At 36.4% G+C, this 26,135-nt stretch overlaps 1 protein-coding gene across 3 annotated transcripts in view; it reads left to right on the top strand.

Moving 5' to 3' along the window:
- Positions 1–286: 286 nt before the first annotated feature.
- Positions 287–26,135, top strand: part of PDLIM3 (PDZ and LIM domain 3) — a 30,576-nt gene continuing 4,727 nt past the window's right edge. The window contains exons 1-6 of one of the 3 annotated variants that reach the window (XM_079142369.1): positions 287–528; positions 9,452–9,603; positions 10,830–10,914; positions 18,201–18,388; positions 23,720–23,983; positions 25,606–25,736. In XM_079142369.1, coding sequence (XP_078998495.1) covers positions 436–528; positions 9,452–9,603; positions 10,830–10,914; positions 18,201–18,388; positions 23,720–23,983; positions 25,606–25,736 — 913 coding nt within the window. In that variant the 5' untranslated portion in view covers positions 287–435. Of the gene's footprint in view, positions 529–9,451; positions 9,604–10,829; positions 10,915–18,200; positions 18,389–18,753; positions 18,822–23,719; positions 23,984–25,605; positions 25,737–26,135 lie in introns of all 3 variants that reach the window. The other 2 variants (XM_079142367.1, XM_079142368.1) reach the window with 2 other exon arrangements.

Genomic DNA, 26,135 nt, shown 5'->3' with positions numbered 1-26,135 from the left:
AAACGTATGGAGGCTATAGTTGGACTGCTTTTCACTTCCAGTAAAGTGCACCGCTGAGCTCCAAGGAGACGATAAACAGGAGGACAGGTGTTACTTTAAGAGGGTGATGGAAGCTGTAACCCGAAGCCTCCTCCAGCGCCTGCAGCCAGAGGAGTCTGGGAGGCTGCAGCGCGCATCTGTAAACTCCTGCGGGTCAGGCGCGTCCTGCTTCCAAAGTTGGAGCTCTCCTTGATAGGAGGGGGTGGGGAGGAGGGGAGACCGGTGACGTCACTCGGGAGCTGGGATAAAGCTCCCTGGTTGCACTCCCGGCTAGTACGCTGCCCCAGGGAGCAGAGTGGCTTGTGAACACTTGTGGTGTGCAGAGCCGCCCTCCTTTGCCCCCACGCCCAGGCAGCCAAGGCGCCCCTCCCGGGGAAGGTCGCGCCCAGAGGTACCATGCCCCAGACCGTGGTCCTCCCAGGCCCTGCGCCCTGGGGCTTCAGACTCTCCGGGGGCATAGACTTCAACCAGCCTTTGATCATCACCAGGGTAGGTGTTTTTCAGTCTTGCTTCTTTTACAGGTCGGGGACTCGCGACCCTGGTTGCGCAGCCGGATGCCCCAGAGTGAAGAGTGGTCAGGGAACCCCGAGGGGGCAGACGAGATTGGTGCACTGGTGGGTCTTGGGCTTCTGGCTCCGAGTTCGAGGGGCAACAGCAACTGGGAAGTTGAGGTTTGCAGGATGCAGAACTTTTTTGAGACTTAACAAAATCAGCTTAAAAGTTCTCTGCATCCTCATGGTCCCCAGCAGCGTTCTGAGGAGAGGTCTACTGACAGCGCGACAGGTCTCAAAGAAGGCGAGGCTGCGGGGGCTGGGGTACCCTCTGCTCTGCGCACCCCACCTGCCTTCAGTAACAAATAAATGGGGTTTAGGGAATGAGAGAAGAAGGACTGACAAACACCCGCGGTTTTTTCTTGGAGTTAGATGCACATCTGAGCGTTTTTCTTATTTGGATGACCACTGAATTCAGCAGGAGCGTTTTTCTTATTTGAACGACAACTGAATTCAGCAGGGCGCTGTTCGCAGGGCACAACCTCGGTTGGCCAAGTTGGAACCGCTCATATCAGCCCAGACAAGGAAAATATTACTAATGTGTATTCCTGGGTTTCCAGGCATTTCGAATAAATGTTTTCCAAAGCAGAGAGCGAGGCTTAGAAATGACCACCTGTAACAAAACTACAAAGAATCAGTTTTAATTTACCTGGTGGAAAGTAATCACTCAGACTAACTCTGAGAATACTACTTTAAGATTCAAGCCACACTTTCCTTTTTGTAAAGCACCATTTAGGAAAAATGAGAAAGTAAAAATGAAACCTCTGGGTTTCTCCCCATCAGTGAATTTCTGGAATTAATTCTAAAGCATTATTTGGTTTAGTTGATTTTTTTCTAACATAAATATTTTTCTTAATAGAAAACAATTATTTCAGTTACTACATATGAAGCACTTTAAACCTAATTTAAAAGGATAAACTTTCTGAACATTATACTTTTATTTCCAAATGTTGTTTTTCTCTTTTTTAACTGCTTGTAGTGCATTTTATAAATGTATACTGTATAATCTGATCACTCACAGATTTTTTTAATATGGCAATACGTTTTAAATTCTGTCCTATTTATATTTCTATGAGATTTGAGAACAAACATTCTTTTAAAAAATATCTCAAAAGTATCATAAATATCCATATACTAGATCACTTCAAGCTTGGTTTTACATTTTTCAAAAATACATAAACACATCTAACATGTGTTTTTATATGAGACATGAAAATATAACATAGCCCCAAAATGTTCCTAAATAAATTAAGCAGAAAATGCTTCTGTGACCTGAGCCAAGCAACTCCTTTTATAGATTTACCAAAGAAAACAGTTTCCATTATCTCTACTGAGAAACATTTTTAGTTTATGGAGTACAGTTTTCATTTGTTTATATTAAATTAAACAAGCTCTCGAGTTCTAACAAAGAATAAAACATTTAGAGTAAATCCTAAAGAAATAATTTTGTCACAAAAAAGCTTCAGGAAATTTATAAAAGAAATATTTTTGTTATTACTATGTAACAAGTCAGTATAATTAATCATGTGTTTGAAATTTTGAATTCTTGACATTATAAGCAAAGTTTACTTTAAAGTATTACACCTGCAGTTGGTCTAAAAAATGCTTTCGATAAATTATCTGATACAATGACAATGATTCTTTGAAAGGTCAGACCTATCCTGAATTTCTAACTCTTATCTAATTCGCGTCACTAATTTTGACACAATTCAATAATAGTGTGTACCCAGATATGATTATTTCACTTAAATTGCCTTTTGAATTATTTTAACTCTAGGACAGATGGTTACACTCAACTGTTTTTTATTCCAAGTGTCCCTGAAGCCACATGTAGCATAGATTCCTGTTGAATGAATGAATGCATAGTCACTTGGACTTCAAGGCCTTAGTGAACAGACCTAGTTAATATTTTCACCAAAATGATAAGAATACTGAAAATCATTTGGAACAAGACTAAAAGGTATTACTCAGAAATAATTTGGGTTGAGACTGGGGATGGAGCTCCATGATAGAGCACTTGCTTAGCATGAGTAAGGCCCTGGATTCAATCCCTAGCATCACGAATAAACAAACAAATTTTTAAAAACAACATAACTTTTTTTTAAGTTGTTTTTAGGTAGAATTGTTCTACTTTATAATTTTCATAATTTTAAGAGCAGTGTGTATATCATTGTACTCTTGCTTGCATCCATTATTCTAAAAGCCTTTTATATTCACGAACTCACTTAAGTCTTAAAATAATCCTTTGAGAGTATAGTAGTAGCAAGACCATCTTTTGCAGAATAAAAGAAGGAACACTCACAAGGCTCATTAGCTTGCCAATGACCACAAGTAGCAGAATGGGATTTGATGCCAAATCAAACTGCCTCCAAAGCCTGCCTTCTGAAGTCCAAACTTGCAAAAATTCCCCTTATTGTTCAGATATTTCTATTCTGAGCTGCCCAATAAGTCACAGGTCCTATCAATTCTTTGTCTTCAAGATCTAACAATTTCCATTTTTCCAACCATGGTCTTTACTCAAGATTTCATATCTTCACACCTAGACATTGACCTCTCCAATTCACCCTGTATTTTCTTACCAGCCATCTTTGAAAAATGCAAGGTTGCTCCTGTCTCTCCCATTCTTAAAAATCCTTCAGTGGCATCACCAACTTACCGAGAATGAAGGTTGTGATCCTTCGTGTAGCATCCTTAGCCTTTCACTGTCTATTCCAACTCTGCTTTCCAATTTCATGTCTTCCCTCTCTTCCCTCCCTCTCCCTTTCCTCCTCTCACTCCATACCTAACAGTGGCACCATTACACTGGGGCTGCTTAGATTTCCCTACCATGTCTTTGCTTCTAATGTACCCCACTCTTCCCTAGAATTCCTTCCCCCACTGTATCCCCGACTGTCATTTATGCCTCTGAAAACCCATTCAAAAACCACTCCCGCACTTCTTCTAGGGGTAGTGTGGCCATCCGTTGGATTACATGGCTTTGGGCCTTTCAGCTCTCCTTGCTGTCCTGCTTTGTATCATGGGTGTTTGTGTATACTGTCCTACTAGATAACGTACTCCCTGAGGGCAGGAACTTTGTACTTTGGAGGCCACTCAGTGCCTAGCACAATGGCTTATACAGCATGTATCTTGTAGAATTAAATATAGACACAATATGAACAGTTGACTAAAATGCTCACTTTTTATTTAACTTTATTGTCATGAAATAGGTGCAGATTGTGTTCTCAAAAATATTCCACAATAAAGATAAATGAGGGGGCTGGGTTTGTGACTCAGTGGTAGAGCACTTTCCTGGCATGTGTGAGGCCCTGGGTTTGATCCTCAGCACCACATATAAATAAATAAATAAATAAATAAATAATCCATTGACAACTAAACACTATTTTTAAAAAAGATAAGTGAGAATTGTTTTGTTAGTTACTTGTCTGTTTTAGATAATTTCTCAAGTATACAGAGAATTGAAATAGCAATGTCTATACTATCACAAAAGTTCCATCCACATAAATGAGATGTGTTTTATCAAGTCAGTTAAAAGACTTTTTGTCCTCCTACAAGCCCCGCCCCTCCTTTCCTTCCTTACTCTATACCAAAGCAGATTGCAGGTGATCCCTGGTTAATGTTGGAGCTACTTTACAATGATGTGAAAATGATACACATTCAGGGCAAACCTTTCTTGGAAGATTGGATTTTGACATTTTCCTGGGCTGATGATATGAGGTATGCTACTCTCTCTCAATGGTAGCCTGAAGCAGTGAGTAACAGCTTTCCATCAGCCACAGGGGACCATGAGAGCCAACAACCGACATTCAACCAAAGGCCATGTTGTTATAAACTGATGTGCAGCAGGTTAGATTTATTACAGGTATTTAAACTTAGGATCTTTTTCAACTTCACAAAGTAGAGGAGCAACTGTGTAGCAATACTCCTAGACAATAGAACTACAACCAGTTTGTGAGAGGGTGACACATGTAACTCTCTCCCTCAGTCAAAATTGCAATTCACAGGGCTGGGGTTGTGGCTCAGTGGTAAAGCGCTTGCCTAGCATGTGTGAGGCAATGGGTTTGATCCTCAGCACCGCATATAAATAAATGAATAAAATAAAGGTCCATCAACAATCAAAAATTTTTTAAAAAAAATTGCAGTTCACAAAATTAAGAAAAAGGGTTTCTTCTTCATAACTGTTTTCAAACCAGTTATTCCATGGGGTGAGTCTTTGTATCATTAAACATACACATGTGCAGACACACAATATGTAAGGTAAATCAACACTAGACACCAGCAGTTTCTAGGCAATAAGTGTGCTATACTTTGTGCAAGATAAAATTTGTTTTGAATATTCAGTTTAAGGCAGGGAAGGATTATTTCAAACTCCATATATAATTATTCTAAGTATTTCATAAAATAATGTTTAAGATTCACATCTCTATGTGGACTTCTTTTGATGTTCTTGCAAGAAGGTTCTAAGGAGTCTCTCCTGGACATTTTGGAATTGTCCAGAAAGTGTATCTGCTCTGATAAATGAGTTACAGGTTGTTTGCTCTCACAAAATTCCAACACAGACTGCAGCACAAGTTTGCATTGTGTATGTGACATAAAATGATCACATACATCTGATGCTGATCTGTCTTTTTTCATTAGATTCCTCTTCCCTACCCCTTCACTCTTCCCTCCTTCCCGTTCAGAGTGCATGGAGGATTTAAATCAACATCAAGATCATTGTAACTAGGAATGTTGTGTGGACTTGGGTAATAACATAGAAGTGTCAGTGCATTCTTAATTTGAGTAGGCTTTAACATAGAAAACTGTATTTCTTTAATACAAAAGTGAACTTTTAAAAAGGAATGTGTATGCAATCCTTTTTCAGGATAAAACAAATGCAGTAGAAAGGTTGATGTGAACAAAAACCTATGTAATTTTGTACTAGTAAAGACTGCAGCTACATGAAAATGGTTTTATGTGTTTAAAACAGTCATACATCCCACGAATATCTATTGTGTGTACAATGGCTTGTGTGCGAAAGTTACTGTGGGAGGCAGTTATAATCCAGATGGATTTTTACCCCAAAATGAATACAGTAGAAGAGAATGAACATGTACCTAAACTACCAAGATATGACCTGCCCAGGATCATACAGGAAGTATGGCCAAAGAGATAGGAGAAGGCAGCAGGAGCGATTCCTGCAGCAGAGGCAGGGTGGGGTAGTGTGGAAGAGCTTGAGCTATAAAGTGAGACAGACCCTGGGGAAAATTCACATTTTCACTGGATGATCCTATGCCAGTTTCTTATGCTTTCTGAGCATCAGTTCTCTCCTCTTAAAATAGAGATGGCTACTTTGTAAGATTGTCTTCAGAATTACACAAGATCGGGGCTGGGGAGATAGCTCCGTCGGTAGAGTGCTGGCTTTGTAATCACAAGGCCCTGGGTTCAATCCCCAGCACCCAAAAAAAAAAAAAAATTACACAAGATCACAGTTCTCTGTAATATTATTATAACAATAAAATAAGAATTCTCAACCCTGGCTCCATTGGAATCACCCACATAACATGTGCAAATATCCATGCCAAGGTGCATGCAGAGATCCTGCTAAAACTGACATGAGGTACAGCTCTAGAAACATGAATTGCAGATGGCTACCAGAGGGCTTTATGCCAAGAGAGGCATGTGAAGTTTATTTTATAGGCAAAGTCTCATGATTTTGACCCACGCCCTCAGTGCAGCCTTTCTGTATATACTTGTCTTGCTCAATAATTTCAGTAATTTTTATTTATTTATATGTGGAAAATGATGTTCTGCTGTGCTGTCCAGCCTGGCCCTGAATTCCCGGGCTCAAGCAATCCTCCTGCCTCACCCTTCTGAAGAGCTGAGACTATAAGCAAGCACCACTGCACCTGATTACATTTTTATTCTTAACATCAGAATCACATCAGAGGCATGTCTTGAACTTCCCTTGTGTCTCCCACAGTAAATAAGACATTATACATGCTCTGTGTTTTAAATTAGTTTTTTCCCAGATGGACGTAAGTAATAGGTTAATATGAATAGTAGAAATCATCTCAGGCATTTGCTAAGGCAAATTCCCTGGCTCCTCTCCTAGAGATTCTGATTCCTGATGCCAGACATCTGGAGTAGGAGGGAGTCTTTATGTTCAACAAGGACCCTAGGTGATTCATGTAATCAGACAAGTTTGAAAACATAGTGCTGAGTGATTGATTGTAGTGCTATGACCAATTATCTCTCTAGTATTTTCAATATTTAAGACCCTAATGAACCTGAATAATTATCCTTTTAAAAATTCTACACTTCATTTCAACTCTCTCCTCCTAACTTAGGAAAACATAGTAATCATCAACTGCGAGCAATAATATAAAGTAATAATATAACAAAAATATTAAAATATAATACAGTAATAATATAAAGTAATTCTTGGAAAATAAGAGATTCTTAAGTTTAAGCAAATGGTTTAACTTACAAAACTTAGCAGTCATTTTCTGATCACCAGCTTCGATGAACTTTAAACTAACAAGAAGTAAAGGCATCATATTTCTTCTTCTTTCCCATCTCTCTCTCTAAATTCTATCTTCTTCCTATTTCTCCCTCCATTAAGGCTCAAGGACAGCAATTACCAGGTTGAATACAAAGTCAGAAGTTAGTTCTGGCAGCTGCTTTCACCAAGTAGGAAGGCACAGGTTACTTAGACACCTCTCCTCAGAAAAACAGACAGTCTTCTTCATCCAGTATTTCTTAGAGAGTTGTTGGAATGCTCAAAGATATTAGGGGGGAGAAAGCGCTTTGCAAAGGTAATATCTTGCATAAATATGAAATGATAGTCTTAACATTAGCATTAACACTATTACTAAATGTTAGTAATCTTCAATCTCTAAAATACTCAAATTAGATGTTCAATACCTATTCAATAGGTAAGTTCAGTATCTATTAGTTAGATTTTCAATATCTACATTCCAATATGTCTGTTTAGAAATGTCTGTAGACACATATACACACAACCCTACCTTCTACTTATTGTAATCAAAACTGTATTGAATGTTATATAACTTAAATTCATTTATATGTCTTAGTAGATCTGAGAGAGGTTTTAAAAGCAAGCACAATAAACCATGCTCTCTGGTGTTTTAACTCAAAGAAAAGCATTTTTAGAAGTTTAAAAATAGAATAATACCGATGTTGACTTATGGTATCTAGAGAAAATTAAAAGTTTGAGATTATTTATATCCCTACATCAGGATTGGAAACTTTCGATCTTCTAATAGTTCTAGGTCTAGGAGAATTTCTAAGTAGAAAACAGTGATAAAATACCTCCCAGAGCTAAGTGTAATAATCCCAGTTGTCTTTACCCAGCTTCTACCAACTATTGGTATTGAAAAATCATCGTGATCACTATAGCAAGATCACACAAGTAAAGCAAGTACAATAAATATTTCAGTGATGAGATTGAGGATCTAAGAATTCGTTATTTTTTCAATTGTATTTATTTAGATGAACTCAAATCTCCCTTAGAACCACAAAGTTAAATAGAATAGATAACTAGAATAAACAAATAGGGGGGAAATGAATCAATGACTGATCCTCAAGGAGAGCATTAGGAACTATCTAGTTTATTCCTGGAGCAGTTTGAGATTTGAGTCAAGTCTTGTTATTATTCTGCTCTAAATACTGGGAACTTCCAAGCACAACAATGATGGGTTGACATTAGTAACCATGATCTTTGGGTATGGAGTGATTAGCTCTTTTTGTTATATGAGCTCTGACTCAAATGGCCTTTTGATTTATTTTTCCATTTATCATTTATTAATTCTGAACACTGTGAAACATTAGAAATATAGGTACCCCTATAAAGGTGATAGGGTTACATCACAAGAAACCCATCATAAGTTGAAAATGCATTCAGTACACCTAACATACTGAACATCACAGCCTGCCAACACAGTACACTGCAGACCTTTGGTTGTTTATGCTCTCGATAGCCAGAGTGACTAGGAGCTATGGCCTCCCTGCTACCACCAGCCTATTGAGAGAATAAGATACCACATATCATGGTATCAAGGAAAGCTCAAAATTCAAAATCTGAAATGTGGTTCCTACTGATGTGTATCAACTTTGTACCATGGTAAATTTGAAGAACCACAAGTTGAACTGTCGTAAGTCAGGGAACATCTGTACACAAAATATACATGTATCCAAGAGCTTACAGTCCAGTTGAGAAGAAAAATGACACACAAGTTAATAAACAAACATAAAATGACAAATAATTTTCAGGAAGGAAATGAACAGAGTGTAAAGGACAGTGGGAAGAGAGACTAGAGAAGCTACTCCAACGGGAGCAGGAAGTTGCTAGAAATATAACATTTGAACCTAGACCTAAAGGATAAGGAACAACAAGATGAACAGTGGGAGAAGCATTTCAGGCAGAAATAACAGTGCATATAAAACCCCAAAGAGAAGGGAAAGGAGAGGGAATGGGAATGGGAATGGGAAAGACAGTAGAATGAATCGGACATAACAGTCTTAGGTCCATATATGAATACACAACCAGAGTGACTCCACATCATGTTCAACCACAAGAATGGGATCCTAAGTTATACTCCATGTATGTATAATATGTCAAAATACGCTCTATTTTCATGTGTATCTAAAACGAATGAATTTTTAAAAATAAATAAAATCCCAACAAGGTACAGAGTTGGCCTGCTTGAGAAAATACAAGGAAATCAGAAGTTGTTTTAAATTAGATTTAAGATTTCCTGTCTGGTTAAACATTAAGAACCAGGTTAAAATACAAATGGCAGGCACAAAACTCAAGATATTGCAGGATGTTGGTTTTTAAATTGTGCCATAATTTATTCCAGATTACTCCAGGAAGCAAGGCGGCAGCTGCCAACCTGTGTCCTGGAGATGTCATCCTGGCTATCGATGGCTTTGGTACGGAGTCCATGACTCATGCTGATGCGCAGGACAGGATTAAAGCAGCCGCACACCAGCTGTGTCTCAAAATTGACAGGTGCCCCTTAATTAATGGTGTTAAAATTTGATCTGTTTTGCAGGAGAACCTGAACCACAGCTACAAATGTTTTCATCCTCCTAGTGAGAAGGACTGTCACAAGACCCAGAATTTTGACTGGCTTTTTTGTGTATCAGTCACTTTAGTTTATTCATCATTAAAGTCAGTCAATCCAGTAGTTGTTGACAAATCATTTTTAAAAAGAATCCTCTGGAGTGTCCAAATAATGAAGAGGCCAAATGAATTTTTTTCCTTCCTCTAACCCAGTTAATTGACTAGTCATTGAGTATGTAAACTCTGAACAGTATGACTAGCAGTCCTGCGGTCCTCAACACGGTAGAGAATGGAATGGAAAGTAGAAATGCTCCTAAGAGAATCTCTTCACTTGCCAAAATGTGTTAAAATTGGCAGCAAATATCCTGTAAGTCACTGGCATTTTTTTATACAGAATTCAGGCCAGAAGAATATTACAAGGTGTGAGAATTCATGTGCATGTGAGTGTGTTAGATATGAGACACTTCTGACCAAAAAGAAAATAAAGAAAGAAAAAGGAAATGAACCCAAACTCTTGTCATCAGACCCCTGATCTGAAACAGAAACATAAAAATAGCGGCTGGTTATAGTGATTGTTTTGTATGTGTTTATCCGATTGTTACGAACTCACAATTGTTTCTCCTGATACAGAAGGCTCAATGAATTGGTCAATCCACTGATTTCATGGAAATAGTGAAATAGAGTCTTTCCATCTATGCATAATCTGTGCTGCTGCCAGGCACATGGTGCCCTAGGAGCCATAAAGTCCCAGGGGATGCCTGAGAAGGGTTGGACGAAGCTGGATTCCTTGATGACAGTAGCAAATCTACACAACCAGTCTTTCATTGTCTCCTGTGGTGGCCTGAGTGGGATAAGAGGGAGGAAGGGGCCACCTGGAGTTTGCCTCCTGGGATCTGCATTCTTTGAGACCCTCCCTCCTCTGGGCCATGCCCCACATGCACCTGGAGGCCGACTTTCTCCAGTAACTGCACAGTGCACTTCGGGCAGTCTTGGTCTATTCTAGATTTCCCCCAAGGACACAAAAACATGAGACTAATTTGGACGGGAAAATACGAAATAATAAGTAAAAAATAAATAAATAAATTCCTTTGGCTTAAATTAGTGACGGTTGCTAGTATTTTCACAAAAATAATAGGAAATTAAAGTATGCTAAAATTTTGTTCTATTTTCAGGGCAGAAACTCGCTTATGGTCTCCACAGGTATCTGAAGATGGGAAAGCTCATCCTTTCAAAATCAACTTAGAGTCGGAGCCACAGGTATGATTATTAGAGTAAATGGCATTTGCATTATATCTCCTTTCAATGATGGGATGCTTCCAAGAGGAAGAAGGGGCAAATATAAAAATCGAAACAAGACCTAATGAAACAGTTGTCTGTCTTTACCTTCTGAGATTAATTTATATGATACATGTTTTCTTACATCAAGAAAAAAGAGAAGTATGCTCAGGACAATATCTTGTTAAAAGGCAAGTATGTTCTCATCAGGAAGAATTTGGCTAAATTATGTTCTCATCAGGAAGAATTTGGCTAAATCTACACAGAGTCCACTTGTTTTTTTTTTTTTTTTTTTTTTTTCATTTCTTGTAATGAATTCCTGCCAAGTGTCCATGAGGTAATCTAAGAAGTTGAAGTTGTTAAAACAAAGCAAAATAAAAATAGACTCCACCACTTGGAACAGGTGTCTCTAATCTAATAGTTATTGTGAACTTCAATTCTTCAAGGTCTTTGCCCAGATCTTATTTGACACCTTTCTTTAATTCTCAATTGTGGTATCCTATAATCAAATTTACCTTACAAAAAAAAAGTTTTACATTATGTTATCGTGGAGATATTCTGCTCATGCAGCTGAATTACAAAAGATAAAGAATTTTCCCTTGAGGAAACTCTTATCTCATGAACTAAATTAATCAAATAATCTGATGCTTATCTGACTATGTCTACTTTCAAAAAGTCCAAAGAAACTGAAATTGAATCAAACCTCAATTTTGATATGCTGAAAAGAGGCTCCCAAGGTTTAGAGATGCAGAGATATGAATTTAATATCCCTTTTGAAATAAGTTTTCCTACAAAACTGATTAGATTGTCCCAGATATGAATTTAATATTCCTTTTGAAACAAGTCTTCCTACTAAACGGATTGGATATTCCCAGTGTGTAATTTCTATACATAGCTAATGAAAATGAACTGAAAATCTGTGTTCCCCCTTGCAGGATCATCAACTCCCAGGTTTTTCCTTCACATCCTCAGCTTGTCCCCATTAAACTTTTTTCTTCTGAATGAAATAGATGTGGAATAACATACATACAAGTACCTTATAGGGTTTTTCAAAGATTAAAAATATACAAATGAAGAATGTGGCACATGGAACTATGCATAGAAAGTCTCAAATAAGTGGTAGCTCTCATCATTAGTGAGGTGTCCCTCGACTCCAGGCTGTGATGACCTCCCGGCCTTTCTTGACAGTGAGACAGGAAGTTGCCTTTGTGAGAAGGCTTCTTGTCATTACTATTTATTGTATTATAATAAGGACTTCCTTTCTCATTACCACTAGAGTACAGTTGGACAGGGGTTCTTCATGACTCTTACGTGGGTCATTATAAATTATGTTGGATCAAAGGCTTTATTTACTGTTAAAATACAAACTTTCACCCCCACTGGAAGAAGCACCCTATGTAATCTTCAGAGTTTATAAGATTCTTGTCCTAACTTTTGACTGGAAGGAAGGTAGATCCCCTAAGCCTAAAATCACAAGGAGCAAAAGGAGAAGAAAAGAGACCCCAAAGGGAAAGACCAGGATACTGAATATTCTCAAAGACAGGAACCCTGTGTCTATTCTCTTCTCTTTGGCTCTTCCAGGCATAGCCCACAACAGACACTCAATAAGTTGCTGACAAATGAAAGAAAAGAACCGGAGGACCTAAAGATAAACAGTGTCTTTTCTAACATTGGCCAGGGCCAGTCCTGGGAACAAATTCCCAGAACTGATCTGCCACCACCTCCAGCTGTTGCATTGTATAAGTGATCTTGAAAGTCGAGTGGGATATTTAGGTCAGGTAAGACTCACTCCTCAGGGTAGGTGAGCAATTGATAAAATGGACTAGACAGATAATACAGGTTGAATATCCCTTATTTGAAATTCTTGAGACCAGAAGTGTTTTAGATTTCAAATTTGTTTTTATTGTAGAATATTTGCTCATACATTATGAAATATTTTGTGGTTGTGGCTCAAATCTAAAAATGAAATTCATTTTTATTTTAAGTACATGTATACACATAGCCTGAAGATTGTTTTATACAATATTTTTAGTGTGCCTGTGTGTTTGACAGCAACCCATCTCATGAGGACAGCTGTGGAATTTTCCACTTGTGGCATTATCAAAAAGTTACCAATTTGGAGCATTTCAAATTCAAGATTTTTGGATTAGGGATACTCAACTGTAATATAGTGATAAAAGGATCTGAAAGCTGATGGTGGCTTTTCCTGGATCGCAAGGTGGGTTGGTGAGTAGTAACACTTCTAGGGAAAAAAAATGGAAATAAGATTTAAAAAAAAAAAAAAAAAAAAAAAAAAGATTGGAAGAAGAAAAAATCAAGTTCCCCAGGAAAGCCATCACTTAAGTTTAGCCCTTTGCATTACTGCCCAAACTCACCTGCTCCCCACCCCCGCCCTGCCTCATCGATTCTTCACTTAGAAGCAAAACAAGAGAAAAAAGAGACTCTCTGGTGCTTTATTTAAAAAGGAAATTTAAGGCCCTTATCAATGCATGTCTGACAATCCAAATTCTTGCTCTCTCCAGGATAAATTAAATGGAATCCTTCATTCCTTTGTTCATATACCACATACTTCCAAAACTGCATGCCACCATTTTGCAAATTATCTTTCCAGTCAAAATTTCTCCTAAATTTTTAAACCCTGTTTCATCAATATGAGATGTTAAGGTATGGAACCAGTTAGAAAAATTTGATCCAAGTACCAAATCCCCATGGTTACCTCTTCTACCCTGACACAAAAGTAATTTACCAAATATTTGATTAAGCACAAAATGCACTTAGACCATAAGAGCCTGTGCTTCACTAGCATCTATCCAGATTTGGAGAATAAAGATAATTCCTGAGTTGTAGCTCTAGAAAGCGCCTCATTTGCAAATCTGTGAGCCTTCATTTATGACTATGATTATTCTAAGAATTGGATTTTAAGACTTAATACTAATTTTTTAATAATCTGTCCTCTAGACAGTGGTGTGTTAGCCCATGTGACCCATTTTGGAGTTAGAAAGTATGAATATTTATGACACTACAAATGAGAAAAAAGAAATGAGATTTTAAAAAGAAAAAGTGAAGATCAGGTTAAGAGCTAGAGCAGCCAGTCAGATGGAGCCTTTAAAAATTCCATTAGTTTGAGTCATGACTAATTCTTACTGGCATCCTCTCCATGAGCCAGTACTTCAAGGGCTCAGAGATAAGAGCAATTTCAGATCTCCTAATAGACCAGTTTCTACTCCTAATGAGACTGTAATGCCAGATTTCCATATGACCTGTTCATGTAACTTGTGCTTCAGAATAGACATTCCCTTTACAAAAGAGCTAAATTTCAATGCATCCCTGCTATCTGGAAATCCTATGGCATAAACTAGGGGGGGAAATGTGGTTATGAAGATCAGATTTAACTTGATTTAACTTGAATTTAACTTGTAGACTGAGATCAGAGAAACACTGAGCTATAGTTATTTTTCAAAGTTATATGAAGCTCTATAAAAAGATCCTTTTTTTAATTTTAATGAGAACTCTGCAAATAGAGCAACCTCTGGACAAGAGAGGCGTGTCAAATGCATCATGCTTTAAAATATCATTGTAGAGAGACAGTGAAATCCAATGAATAATACAATATTCAAGCTCTTATTTCTCATCTCAAGTCAAACTTTTATCATAGGTATTGTGACCTGTGCTTTATAATAAAATATTTTTTTCATTTAAAAGTAATACCTATTCATTTCAGAAGAAAACACTACATCCAACCATCTAGACCGAGCCACAAATAATTAAATTTTATATGTTTTTCAGGTTTTTTTTTTCTCTACACATAGGTTTAGTCTTAGGAAACTTTTTCTTAATAGTAATAATTAATATAAGAATTTTTGATCTTTTTTTCATTTTCCATGCTACCACTAAATAATTAAATTTCATTTTTATAAATTCAAACTTGAATTTCAGACTTAAAAAGGGCCTTTGAAATTGTTTAGATCAACTTCCAGGAATTCCTTCCATATGATCCCGAATAGTCTATGAGCAGATCTACATGTTTTTCTGTACAAAACATTATTCTAGACTAAAGGTGTATCATTAGTCCTTCTTCAAATGTTACATTCTCAAATAAATCATTACCCTTATTTTTTTTAATGTTGGTTGATCAACTCAAAAACATCATTGCCTATCATAGTAGAAAGATGTTTTTCAGGGAAAAAAACTGGTTCTTCTCAAAACAAGAAGAAAGCTCTCTCCATTTTCATATAAAGGACTTCATCCATGCCATTGAAGATCTGACGATCACCATGCACTTACACGCACAGTCACAGTTTATTTTCACAAAGTTCACTTTAATCTACAATGTTTGGATAACTGGAAAGCAGCTCATACAAAACAAGCTTTCCTGATCACCATTTCCCCACATTCTTCCCCAGTGAGAGTGGGAAACACTTGAAACAGACCACTGGAGAAAAAAATCATCTTAAGAGTGACTTTATTTTTCCTTTGAGGGGTGAGCATGAGGAACGGTTGACTGTGCATAGATTTCAAACGTGATGAAAGGCAATCATTTCCTCATTGTGGCTTGGTCAAATACACACTCACTTCCTATAGTTTGTTTCTCTTATTTCCCACCATTTTTAAATGAAAAAATGTGTAAGTTGTAGGGAAATAAGAGAAAGAAACTTTATGCACCAAATGTACTGTTCTGATGGAGGTGAGTATGTCCTGAGTCTTTGATGGTGGATCATTTCTCCAGGAAAGAAATTGAAGGTGAGTTGCTCTCGAGTGCTGGCATTGCTGAGGTCATTTCAAGGAACCTAGAGGCTCTGTGAAGAGCTGTAGTCTGCCAATGTGAGCAGAGCTCTGTCACATTTCTTAACTTTATCTCTGGCAACTCTAGCATTTCACTAATAAAAATATTGTTCCTTAATATAAGCTGCTATCATTTAAAAGTAAGATTTTTAAACTGTCAATTAATTTGGATCATTACTTTTTGAATTCCTAGGCGATAAGAATTATTTGATGGTTTTGTCTGGGTAGAATAAACACAAGAGCTGGACTAATTAACTACTATATAAATTTGTACAGCTATTTTCTATTACTCATTATTTTCCAAAAAAAGCAAAAAGGAATTAAAATGGGACAGCAAACTTTTAATTGGTTTTTTCTTTTGATTCTGTTTGACGGTCAACAATGATGTAAGACTTGGATAGAGAGTTTCCTTTTAGTACCATACTTAAAATTTCTTGTTTACCTTTGGTATATACACTTCATCGTGCTTTGGGGAATGACTCTAGAAGCCAATAAACTAATGCTTTGCAAAGCCTAAATAAAAGTGTTTGAAGTCTGTGTTAGAAATATTTCCCCTTAGGCTGGGATTATGGCTCAAGAGTAGAGTGCTTGCCTAGCATGTGTGAGGCACTGGGTTCAATTTTCAGCACCACTTATAAATAAATAAAATAAAGGTCCATTGACAATTTAAAAAGTATTTTTTTAAAAAGAAATATTTCCCCTTATAATCTGAATGAAAAATAGAGGAATTTGTTTTTAACAAAACTTGCATTCATCACCTTTGCAATATTCAAATTCCAAAACTGAAAATGGTGAGGAAAATGCTTGGTGCTAATTAACTTACGTGTTGCTGTTTAGAAGTACTACTAGAAATTATTAAGATACCAGTATTTCCAGGAAGATTGCATTATTTACAGTACAATTACCATCCATGCTTATTCATTTTAAGGCTAAGAAAAATTAAGGGTAAAGATTTTTCCCATAGAACCATTTTATTATATTAATTAATTATAAATTTAATTCTATTCACCAAGATTTTTAAGGCACTTCATGCTTTGTTTAAAAAAAAAAAAAAGCTACTTTCCTTAAGGCTTGAGCCATTTAGTCCTGCCTGATTTGCTCCGTAATTAACCTGAAAGATTTATCATTCACCAACACTAAATTAGGCAATTTTCCTTCTGTCTTCTTCCACATCAAAAAGAGTTACAAAGTCCTCAATCATACTTATTGCCATTACTCACAATTATTTCCAGTTCATTTTTTTCATGCTATAATAATGGTTAACCATAAAATACAGCCAAGCCTAGTTCATTATTAATTCGGCTAAAACAATTGGATTGTACCACTGTGTAAATGTTTTTCTACACACATTTTCACACATTCTATGATTCAAAACTAGAACAATTCTAAAGTTAAACTTGGTTGTTTCAGTCGTTCTGCTACCCAGTAACAGCAACAATAATGTTGCCTTGGCCAACTCCCCTGCATTGAGCACTATTATAGAGGGAAAATTCAAATGAAAAAGATATCAGTCGATTCAATGTCACTATAGAATTATTGGCTAAATAGCATTCAATTCAACCTTTCTTTTCAGTTTCAGATTAAAGAAAAGGTTTTTACTGGCTTTATAAAATTACACAACCATTCAAAATTTGAAAACATTCCTACATTAACAAATACTAATATAGCATTTCAGATCATCGCGGCATTTTTCAAACTCAGGTTTTAGGATTCCCCAGTGAAGTAAAAATCTTTTTGTGAATTCAATACACTGCTTATCTCTAACTTACTGACTTTAGTCTTTCCAGAACTAGAGTAAATATGAAGAGTTCTTTAAATACAAAACATGAAATCATAAAACAAAAGGGGGGGTCTATAAATGTTATTCCTACTTTCATAAAAAATATTTTAATTATTATTTCTTCAAAATTCAAGATTATAGCCTAATCCAAATAAAATGTTTTTTTCATTGTTGTTGTTGTAGGTGTCTTTCAGAAACAGAATTTTTACCTAGATTAGTTTAAATAATTCAGTATATTTATTCAAAAACCATCATTCCCTTCCTGTCTTATGAAGGTTTCCTAAGATAGTAATAAGAAAAGCATACGTAGGTTCTTCTTGAGAAAAATGTTAAGTGCAATAATTTTTTCTAAGCCAAAAATCTCATTTCTGACACAAATTTTCAATATTCAAACAAGTCATTACAATTTCTTAAAAGCATAGATGAAGTCTGTAGGGGGCAGACAAGAGATACAATGTTGAAATTATTGTGATATTTTAAACAAGGTCAATTCCTTTGCAGGATAACATTTGGTAGGTGAGTATAGCATAATTAAATTTCACGGAAAATCACAGGAAGATGCATCCCCAACTCTTCCTTTAACCTTTCCATTAACCTCATGGCAGGTAAGGATGCCTTTATTAACAGTAGAGATGCTATTAGTTTTGCTTACTAACGGCTTGTTGTGCACTCTGTGGCCTTGTGTATTTTGTCTGCCATTGTACAGGAATTCAAACCCATTGGTACCGCGCACAACAGAAGGGCCCAGCCTTTTGTTGCAGCAGCAAACATTGATGACAAAAGACAGGTAGTGAGTGCTTCCTATAACTCACCAATTGGGCTCTATTCAACTAGCAATATCCAAGATGCACTTCATGGACAACTACGGGGTCTCATTCCTAGTTCACCTCAACAGTAAGTATTGGACTCTCAGTTCCAGCCACAATGTTCTTGACCTTGATAATATGGTTTCTTTTCTTTTCAAAAGTCCAGCTCTTGCTGTTTTCCTTTTATTTTCCTGAAGGCACTATCGGATTTTTATTTTAAAGACAAGCATCTAAACATGGTTCTAATTGTTCTGGAACCCAACCGGGCAGTTCCTGAACATTTAGTGAGTAGATGGTTAAAAGAAGAAATCGTCTGATTATATCACCACCCTTCTTAATCATATCTAGATTTGGTGGTAAATAATCCTTTCTAAACAGTTGTTGTTCGATTGATTTTATTTTTAAAAAAGTCATCTTCCACTGAGGGACTTTTGTAACCCTTTGTTTTTACAGGATGTGAACTACTTTGAACACAAGCACAATATTCGGCCCAAACCTTTCATAATCCCAGGCCGAAGCAGGTCATAAATTCTGAGATTGTGAAGTTTGAACTGCATGCTCTTTTAGTGCATTCTTACTAATTACCAAGAAAGTAACTTGTAAGATGTTTGGAGTGACTTTTCTCATTGCATAACTTATTTCAAAAGCAAAAAGAAACAAACTCACTTAGCAGAGAACAGCGGCCAAATAACCTCCATTTCTGAGAGTAAATATTGACAAGATTACAGAGCTGTGAAATTTCAGACGATCACCATGTGTATTTATAACTAGTACCCCTGCTGCTCTGGGGATCCCATCCAGGACATGGTGACCTTTGAGTCACTCAGACATAGTCTATCCCAGGTCAGGAAAGCCCAGCCAGCAGGAACAAAAATGGAATCCTGCCCTGGGTCAGGAGTAAGGAAGCAGACAGGGCACACGGGGGAAGCTTGGGTCCCTTCGTAAGCGTGACAGGCTCTGATCATTCCACCTCAGTATCTGCTTCTCACTCAACTTTCAAATCCCACTAACCCTAGCCCTTACATAAAGATAAATCAGCATTCTTATGGATCCTTGCAAAGGAAGAGAAGCCCTCTGACAAGGAACTTTTCCACTTGCATGAAAATAAGCATAAAGTAAAAACAGAGGGAGGGAGATGCATTGGCTACCCTCATGGAGAACAGTGTTCGAATTAGAATAATGATGAACCACGTCAAAATTCTTATCCAATCAATCAGAAAAAGCTATCGTCTCTAGATGATCCTTTTCAAAAAAAAACTTCTCTAGAAATTGAACTTCAACCTAAGGGGAAAGGACTAATGCCCTGTTTTGCCACATGGGGAAATTTTGACTTTAGGAAGCCTCAAACGTACCGCTCTGACTTCGACTAAGTTAGTCAGCCCATAGGAAGGATGTGCTGGTTAGACTGAATTGATCCTACCAGGTTAGGAATATGGAACAATGATTTTCATCAAGTGTAAACTGGTGACTCACTGGTAGATTCATGTTTTATTTAACCCTCCTTTTCTTTAAATTTTTTTAAGTGCCTTCAGCTAGGACATCTATCCACCAGTTTATTAAAATGCCCATCACTTTTAGTGTATGCTACCTGACCTATTTTTATATTATGTGTGACTCTCCTAGCCCCCTTCAACACCTGAGCTTCTGACTCCTGCTGTGCATAGCCAGTCATCACTTGATATATGGTTTCCAAGTACAGACCTTTCAATAGTCTAGAGCCGGAGCCAGAAAATTGTCTCAAAAATAAGTCAGTTTTTGTGCCATCAGACCCAGATAAGGGCGCTGGAATGGAAGAGCAGGAGAAAGATGTTAAGAAGGGGGTGCCTCTCAAATATACCTTCTTTCCCTAGAATGTAAGCTCAGCATTTGCAGACTCCTTGTCTGGCTGGTTCCACATTATATCTCCAGCACTTAGAAATGAGGCTGGTACAGAATAATGAAGCCTCAGTAAATGTGCATTGGATAAAGGAATAAAATCCTGAAAGTAATATTTCCTGTGTGGCAAGAAGAATCTGGAGCAACATATCATCCCTCCCTCGTCCTTGAGACTCTGCACCTTCCTCTTTTACTTCTTGTTTATTTTCTCATTCCCATTCTATTTTCCCCTGAATCTCTTCCATTTTTCTACTATCAGTTGCTTTCCTGTACCATCCCACCTTCAATACCCTAACAACATTGTAATAAAAGTTAAAATGCTATTTTACTATTGAATAAACACGTCTGCAACTTCCCAAAGAAGCATAGTAAAAGTAATATGCTTGCATTATTTTAAGTTTAGTAGGACTATAAGTCCACTAACTCCAGCTGTAGGACTTTTGGAAGCTTGACTGAGATGATTAGATTAGTACATAGCCTTCCTCTTCTAAAGACCTATAGCATGTTTCATTTATAAAAAATTCAGAGAAAGTCAGAAAGACCCATGTACATAATCCTTTCTGTTATTTTTTTAAATTTTTTAATTCAATTTTTACTTTAAGCTTTTTAATTCAAACTTGGTGATAAGGATAAGCCAGTATTAGTTTGTTGTTTGAAGGTCTCTTTTAATAAAGCTAAGTTTAGAAGAGGGGAAGAGAGGTATAGGAATGAAAAAATTTGCTTAAATCATGTGCCAGTGAAAAAAATTATAAAAATACCTCCTTATCTTTTTTTCCTTCTTGTGCCATCTCACTATTTTCTCTAGCTTCTGAACTTGCTGTTCCCTCTGAAAGATTCTTCATCAAGATATCTTTTGAGAGGAAATTGTTAGCGGCTACAAACCCACTACTGCACTATTAAGGAATAATTTGTTTATTCCAAAGTAGATTAGACATACTAAATTTGTAATTTGTAATATGTTAATCTCATTGGAGTTTAACTACTAGCTCTGATTCTTTTAATTAATTTATCATAACTGAAACATTTAAAACACCAGTGTTTCATATGCAAATACATAAAATTTAAAGCCCAAACTATAACTAAAAGTATATGCAATGTATTTTATAGATCCAAATGTTAAAATACAATCTCTGCAAGTGGTTTTTGGACAAGTTGCATCCAGAAGCATGCCCCCCAAAATCTGTACACACCCCAGAGAAATTCACTTTCTGTCAAATGACCTGAGTGTAACGTTATTGAATATGTCATCAACCTTGAAAGTGGTCTTTCCAAGCCGCTAAATCCACCTCAGGAAATCTCACTGGTACAAACCTACTCCTTTAGGAAGGTCACGGTGACCATAAAGATAGCCACAATGACTGGAGTTCATGAAAACTATTTTATTTAAAGCATTAGTTTAAGAGCTCTTTTAAAATTGTCCCAGAAATTTAAAAAGGTCATTCTGGTTGGCTTCAGATTTATGTTCCATCCCATTAATAGACATGGGCCACTAAATAGAATGATAAAGGAACTAGGAAATAGAAGGCACAATCCTTGCTTAAATAAGTTATATGAACAACCATGCCAATATATCAAAACCCAAATAAATAAAAGATTCCTAATTACAAAGTAAGGCATATCTATAATTTCCATCTGATAATAGTTTATCCGGCATCCAGCACAATGCCTGATGTATAGCAGGGCCAGAATAGATCCAAATGCTTGCAGAATACCTTCAGATTTTAGAACCCCAAATATCCCAAGCTTTAACTCAGTATTTCAAATCCTAAGCTACCATTTCATAAGCTTCATTACACTTAGGTCAAATCAATGTAATCCTAATTAAACTACACTACCACTGTAATTTTACTTCTCTTCTTTTATCAGCTAAAGTTAATTTTAGGATCCAGGGTAGTGTTGACCATACAAAATGGGTGAAAAAAGCCACTTGATATTTTGGTATATGATCTCACCAGGGTGCAGATTAAGTTTTAAACAGGTTCTCAACAGCCAGGAACTGAAAGAAAAAGACCCTATTTACCTGCCTGGTTTGGGCTATGTAGGTAAATGAATAACACAAGCTTTTTAAAAAAAATTGAATCCATTTGGTGATGTGGGTTGTTAAGATTAATCAGGCTGCAACAAAATCACTACCCAATATTCTTCTGGGATTTGCTAGCTATGCAAGATTGAAGTTAGCATTAGTAGCCCCAGAGAGTAAATGCAGAAATGGAACCATACTTGAAATCTGAGAGAATATTGACTTTGCAATAAATGCATCACATAAATTCACTTTCCATCTTAAGTATATAGCTACACTAACTGACAGGCATGAGAGAGGTTTATATGAATACTAACATTTCTTTTTGCTTTGTCTTAAATGATTGGGATTTTCTAAATCTCTTAATATATTCCATCTTCTCCTAAAATGTATCTGATGATGCACTTAAAATGCATGTAGAAAAATGTTCAGTTGTGACCAACCTCCAGTAGGTCCAATAGTTTCATGAGGAGTACAAAATCTCCTTAGTTCTTAAATTTGCATGCATGGCCTTTCTGATATTTTAGTAATAAGTCCTTGTAACTTGTCCTTAAAAGTTAATTAGAAATATGCCTAGAAATATATGCATGCTTCCAAAATTTTACATGGAATAGCTGTATCAAAGAAATATATCTTAGTCCAAGGGTAGCATCTAAATAATCTGTGACTACCTTATTTGTCCTCTAATCATTAATTGCAAGGTGAAAAGCATTTATTGGCTGTTTCTACATCCTATAGTAAGCAATGGGGCAGTGTTTTAAAATAAAGGAATAAAAACAAAGTATTGAAACAGTAACGACAAAATATTTACAAAATACTCTTTTCTTCTTCTTTTTTTTTTTTTTTTTTTTTTTTTACGGTGCTGGGGATTGAACCCTGGGCCTTGAGCTTGCAAGGCAAGTACTCTACCAACTGAGCTATAACTCCAGCTCTGCAAAATATTCTTAAACATAATCTTTATCTTATAACCTACAAGTTGCCAATTACTAATCAATTGAAGCTCCTCTGTATTACTGAAAAATATTTCTTATTTTGAAATGTTTATTCTCACACTTTGGATCTTCATGCTGCATATTCAGTTACTATTTGTGAAAGATCATTCATTGATGTTTTAATTTTAAATAGTGTACTCCAGAAATGTAAAACAATGTCTAGCCAATGTAATTTCCCTCCATTATTTGTCTATAATGTTGTAAGGTATAAAGTTATTTGGCCTGTTTTTTTAAAAGTGAAGATTGCTGCATCTTTTCTACTTACTTTATATACAACTTTTTCTGCATGTAGCACTCAACTCACAAATTGCCTGGAAGAATGGAGCCAATAAATGCATTATCACCTGCATCTTTTAACTTCATTAAACTTTTTCATCATAAATCGTCCTTTTTTAAAAACAAATTCTAGCAGTGTTTTAGATGGATGTAATTCACCTCTCACTTTTTGCCTTCTGTTCCTCTTAACCTATCTGTCCTGTTCTCTGTGTCTGGTGCCTTGTGTCGTCTCTGTGTCGCGTGGTCCTTAACACAGTGGATGCAGCACTCCCTCCGGTATTGATGGTGGCAGTGGACGTAGCACCCCGTCTTCTGTCAGTACTCTTAGTACCATTTGCCCAGGTGACTTGAAAGTTGCTGCTAAGATGGCCCCTAACATTCCTTTGGAAATGGAACTTCCTGGTGTGAAGATTGTACATGCTCAGTTTAATACACCTATGCAGTTGTACTCAGATGACAATATTATGGAAACACTTCAGGGTCAGGTTTCAACAGCTCTAGGGGAAACACCCTCAATGAGGTAATGCGAATCTTTTTGAACCGTGGGCATATTAACTAAACACATGGGCAATGTCAACTTCAGTGGTATCTTTTAATAGTGTCTTAATGGAAAGAAAACTATGTGCAAAGCTTTAAAGAAAAAATACTGAGGATTTATTGCAAATACCTAGGCCTGGTGGTATAGATGATTTGAGGAATTACCTAAGTTGATAATGTGACAACTATAAAATGAAATCTTATAAGAACCAAATGTATATGTCATTTGAAAGCTGTGATGTACTTCACAAATATCTCATTTAGTACTTCTCACAGTAATTTATCATCTACACTATATCTCTTTTGGGGGTCAAAAATTAGGAAGGAGAGGGAGGGTCACAGAACGTTTACGAGATGGTACCTCTTCTCTCTTCTTATGGCAGTGTGTGAGAGGTAATTATTTTTCATTTAAAATGTTCAACTCCCATAAAGTTTTGTAAGTGAATACCTCAGGTTATGAAAGGAGATATTTAATTCCCATTGATCTTTATTTTGACTAATTTCTTACCTATTACAAATATGTTTCAAGTACTTTTGTCATACTTTTCCAATTAAAACAATTTATTATGGGATAAAATCTTATTACATTCTTCACAATATTGCAGAATCACTTTTTATAAATTATTGTGATGTTTAAGAATGCTATGAAACAATATTTTAAAGATATTTCATGATGAAGTCATCTAGTTAATAATATATCTCATTTTGCAAAAAAATTAGTGTTGTATAATTATTTTCAAATATAATACAGGCAATTAAAATGTGTATATAACTATCTTTTCTAGATAATGCTGTTAAATGACATAAAGTAATAAAGTATTTAGGCCTGATAAGTAGTAGTACGGTGATATTTTTAATTGTTCATTGTGAATATATTTGTAGAAAGCAAATTAAAATAAAGCTGCTATCATTATTCTGAATGAATTTTAATGTGGCTATTTTTAAAATGTAGGACAATCAAGTTAAAGAAGTATAGATGAAGATTTCTACATTACATGTTTTCAAACAATGACAAATAGATTTCATTGATTTGCAAATTACATGATACTTTGGTCATGTCCACAAGTTAACTAATTAACCTTAAAAACAAATTAAGCAATTTACCCTTAGTTAAATATCAAATGTGAATCTGAGTGTCATTATAAATTTTATGACTGAGAATAATCAAACTGGGTTCACTCCTGCACTATCACGTGTTTGTTGTCTTTTTTCTGAGAAAAATTAATATATAAATATGCAATATAATTACATCCTTCAGTATTATATAATCACTTTTTATAAATTAAAATAATTTATAAATTATAATCATTTATAATTATATATATTCATCAGACACAAGTCTTATTTCTTAAAAATATCATTTCCTAACAATCACCTTTTGGTCTCCCTCCAAAGTATTTTGCCATATGGGGAAGTGCTGATGTGATTCCCAGGTCTATGCCTCAATGACATAAGGCAACCCATGTGGATTCTCATTATATTTTTAATTAGAATATTCACTTGAAAGTCAATCTCTGTTGAATAGTTGCTGTAAATAGTGATGCCTGCTTATTGAAGTCTATTGCTGCTCCTGACGATGCTTCACCTGCCATACTTGTGTTTCAGTGAACCCACAGCCTCTGTACCTCCCCAGTCAGATGTGTACCGCATGCTCCATGACAATCGGGATGAACCTACTCAGCCTCGCCAGTCAGGCTCCTTCAGGGTGCTCCAGGAATTAGTGAATGATGGCCCTGGTGAGTAGTCACTAACATCTGCCGAAACATTATTGATAGAGGACATTGGAAGGGTGGGGCAGGAAGAGCACAGCAAACATAACTGGATGAAAGCCTAAAAGGTGGGTTTTTTTGGTTCTTGTTTTTTGTTTTTGGGTACCAGGGATTGAACTCAGGGACACTCGATCACTGAACCACATACCCAGCCCTATTTTGTATTTTATTTAGAGACAGGGTCTCACTGAGTTGCTTAGCACCTCGCTTTTGCCGAGGCTGGGCTTTGAACTCCAAGGTCCTCCTGCTCAGCCTCCCAAGCTGCTGGCATTACAGGCATGCGTGCACCACTGCACCCGGCTAAAAGGTGGTTTTAATTAGTAATCAAATGAATCTTGGCTCAGAAGGATTTGGGTGATTCCTCAC

Source organism: Sciurus vulgaris, assembly GCF_902686455.1.
Source record: "Sciurus vulgaris genome assembly, chromosome: 5".
NCBI classification, from domain to species: Eukaryota; Metazoa; Chordata; class Mammalia; order Rodentia; family Sciuridae; genus Sciurus; species Sciurus vulgaris.
This window is presented reverse-complemented; position numbering and strand designations above follow the sequence as displayed.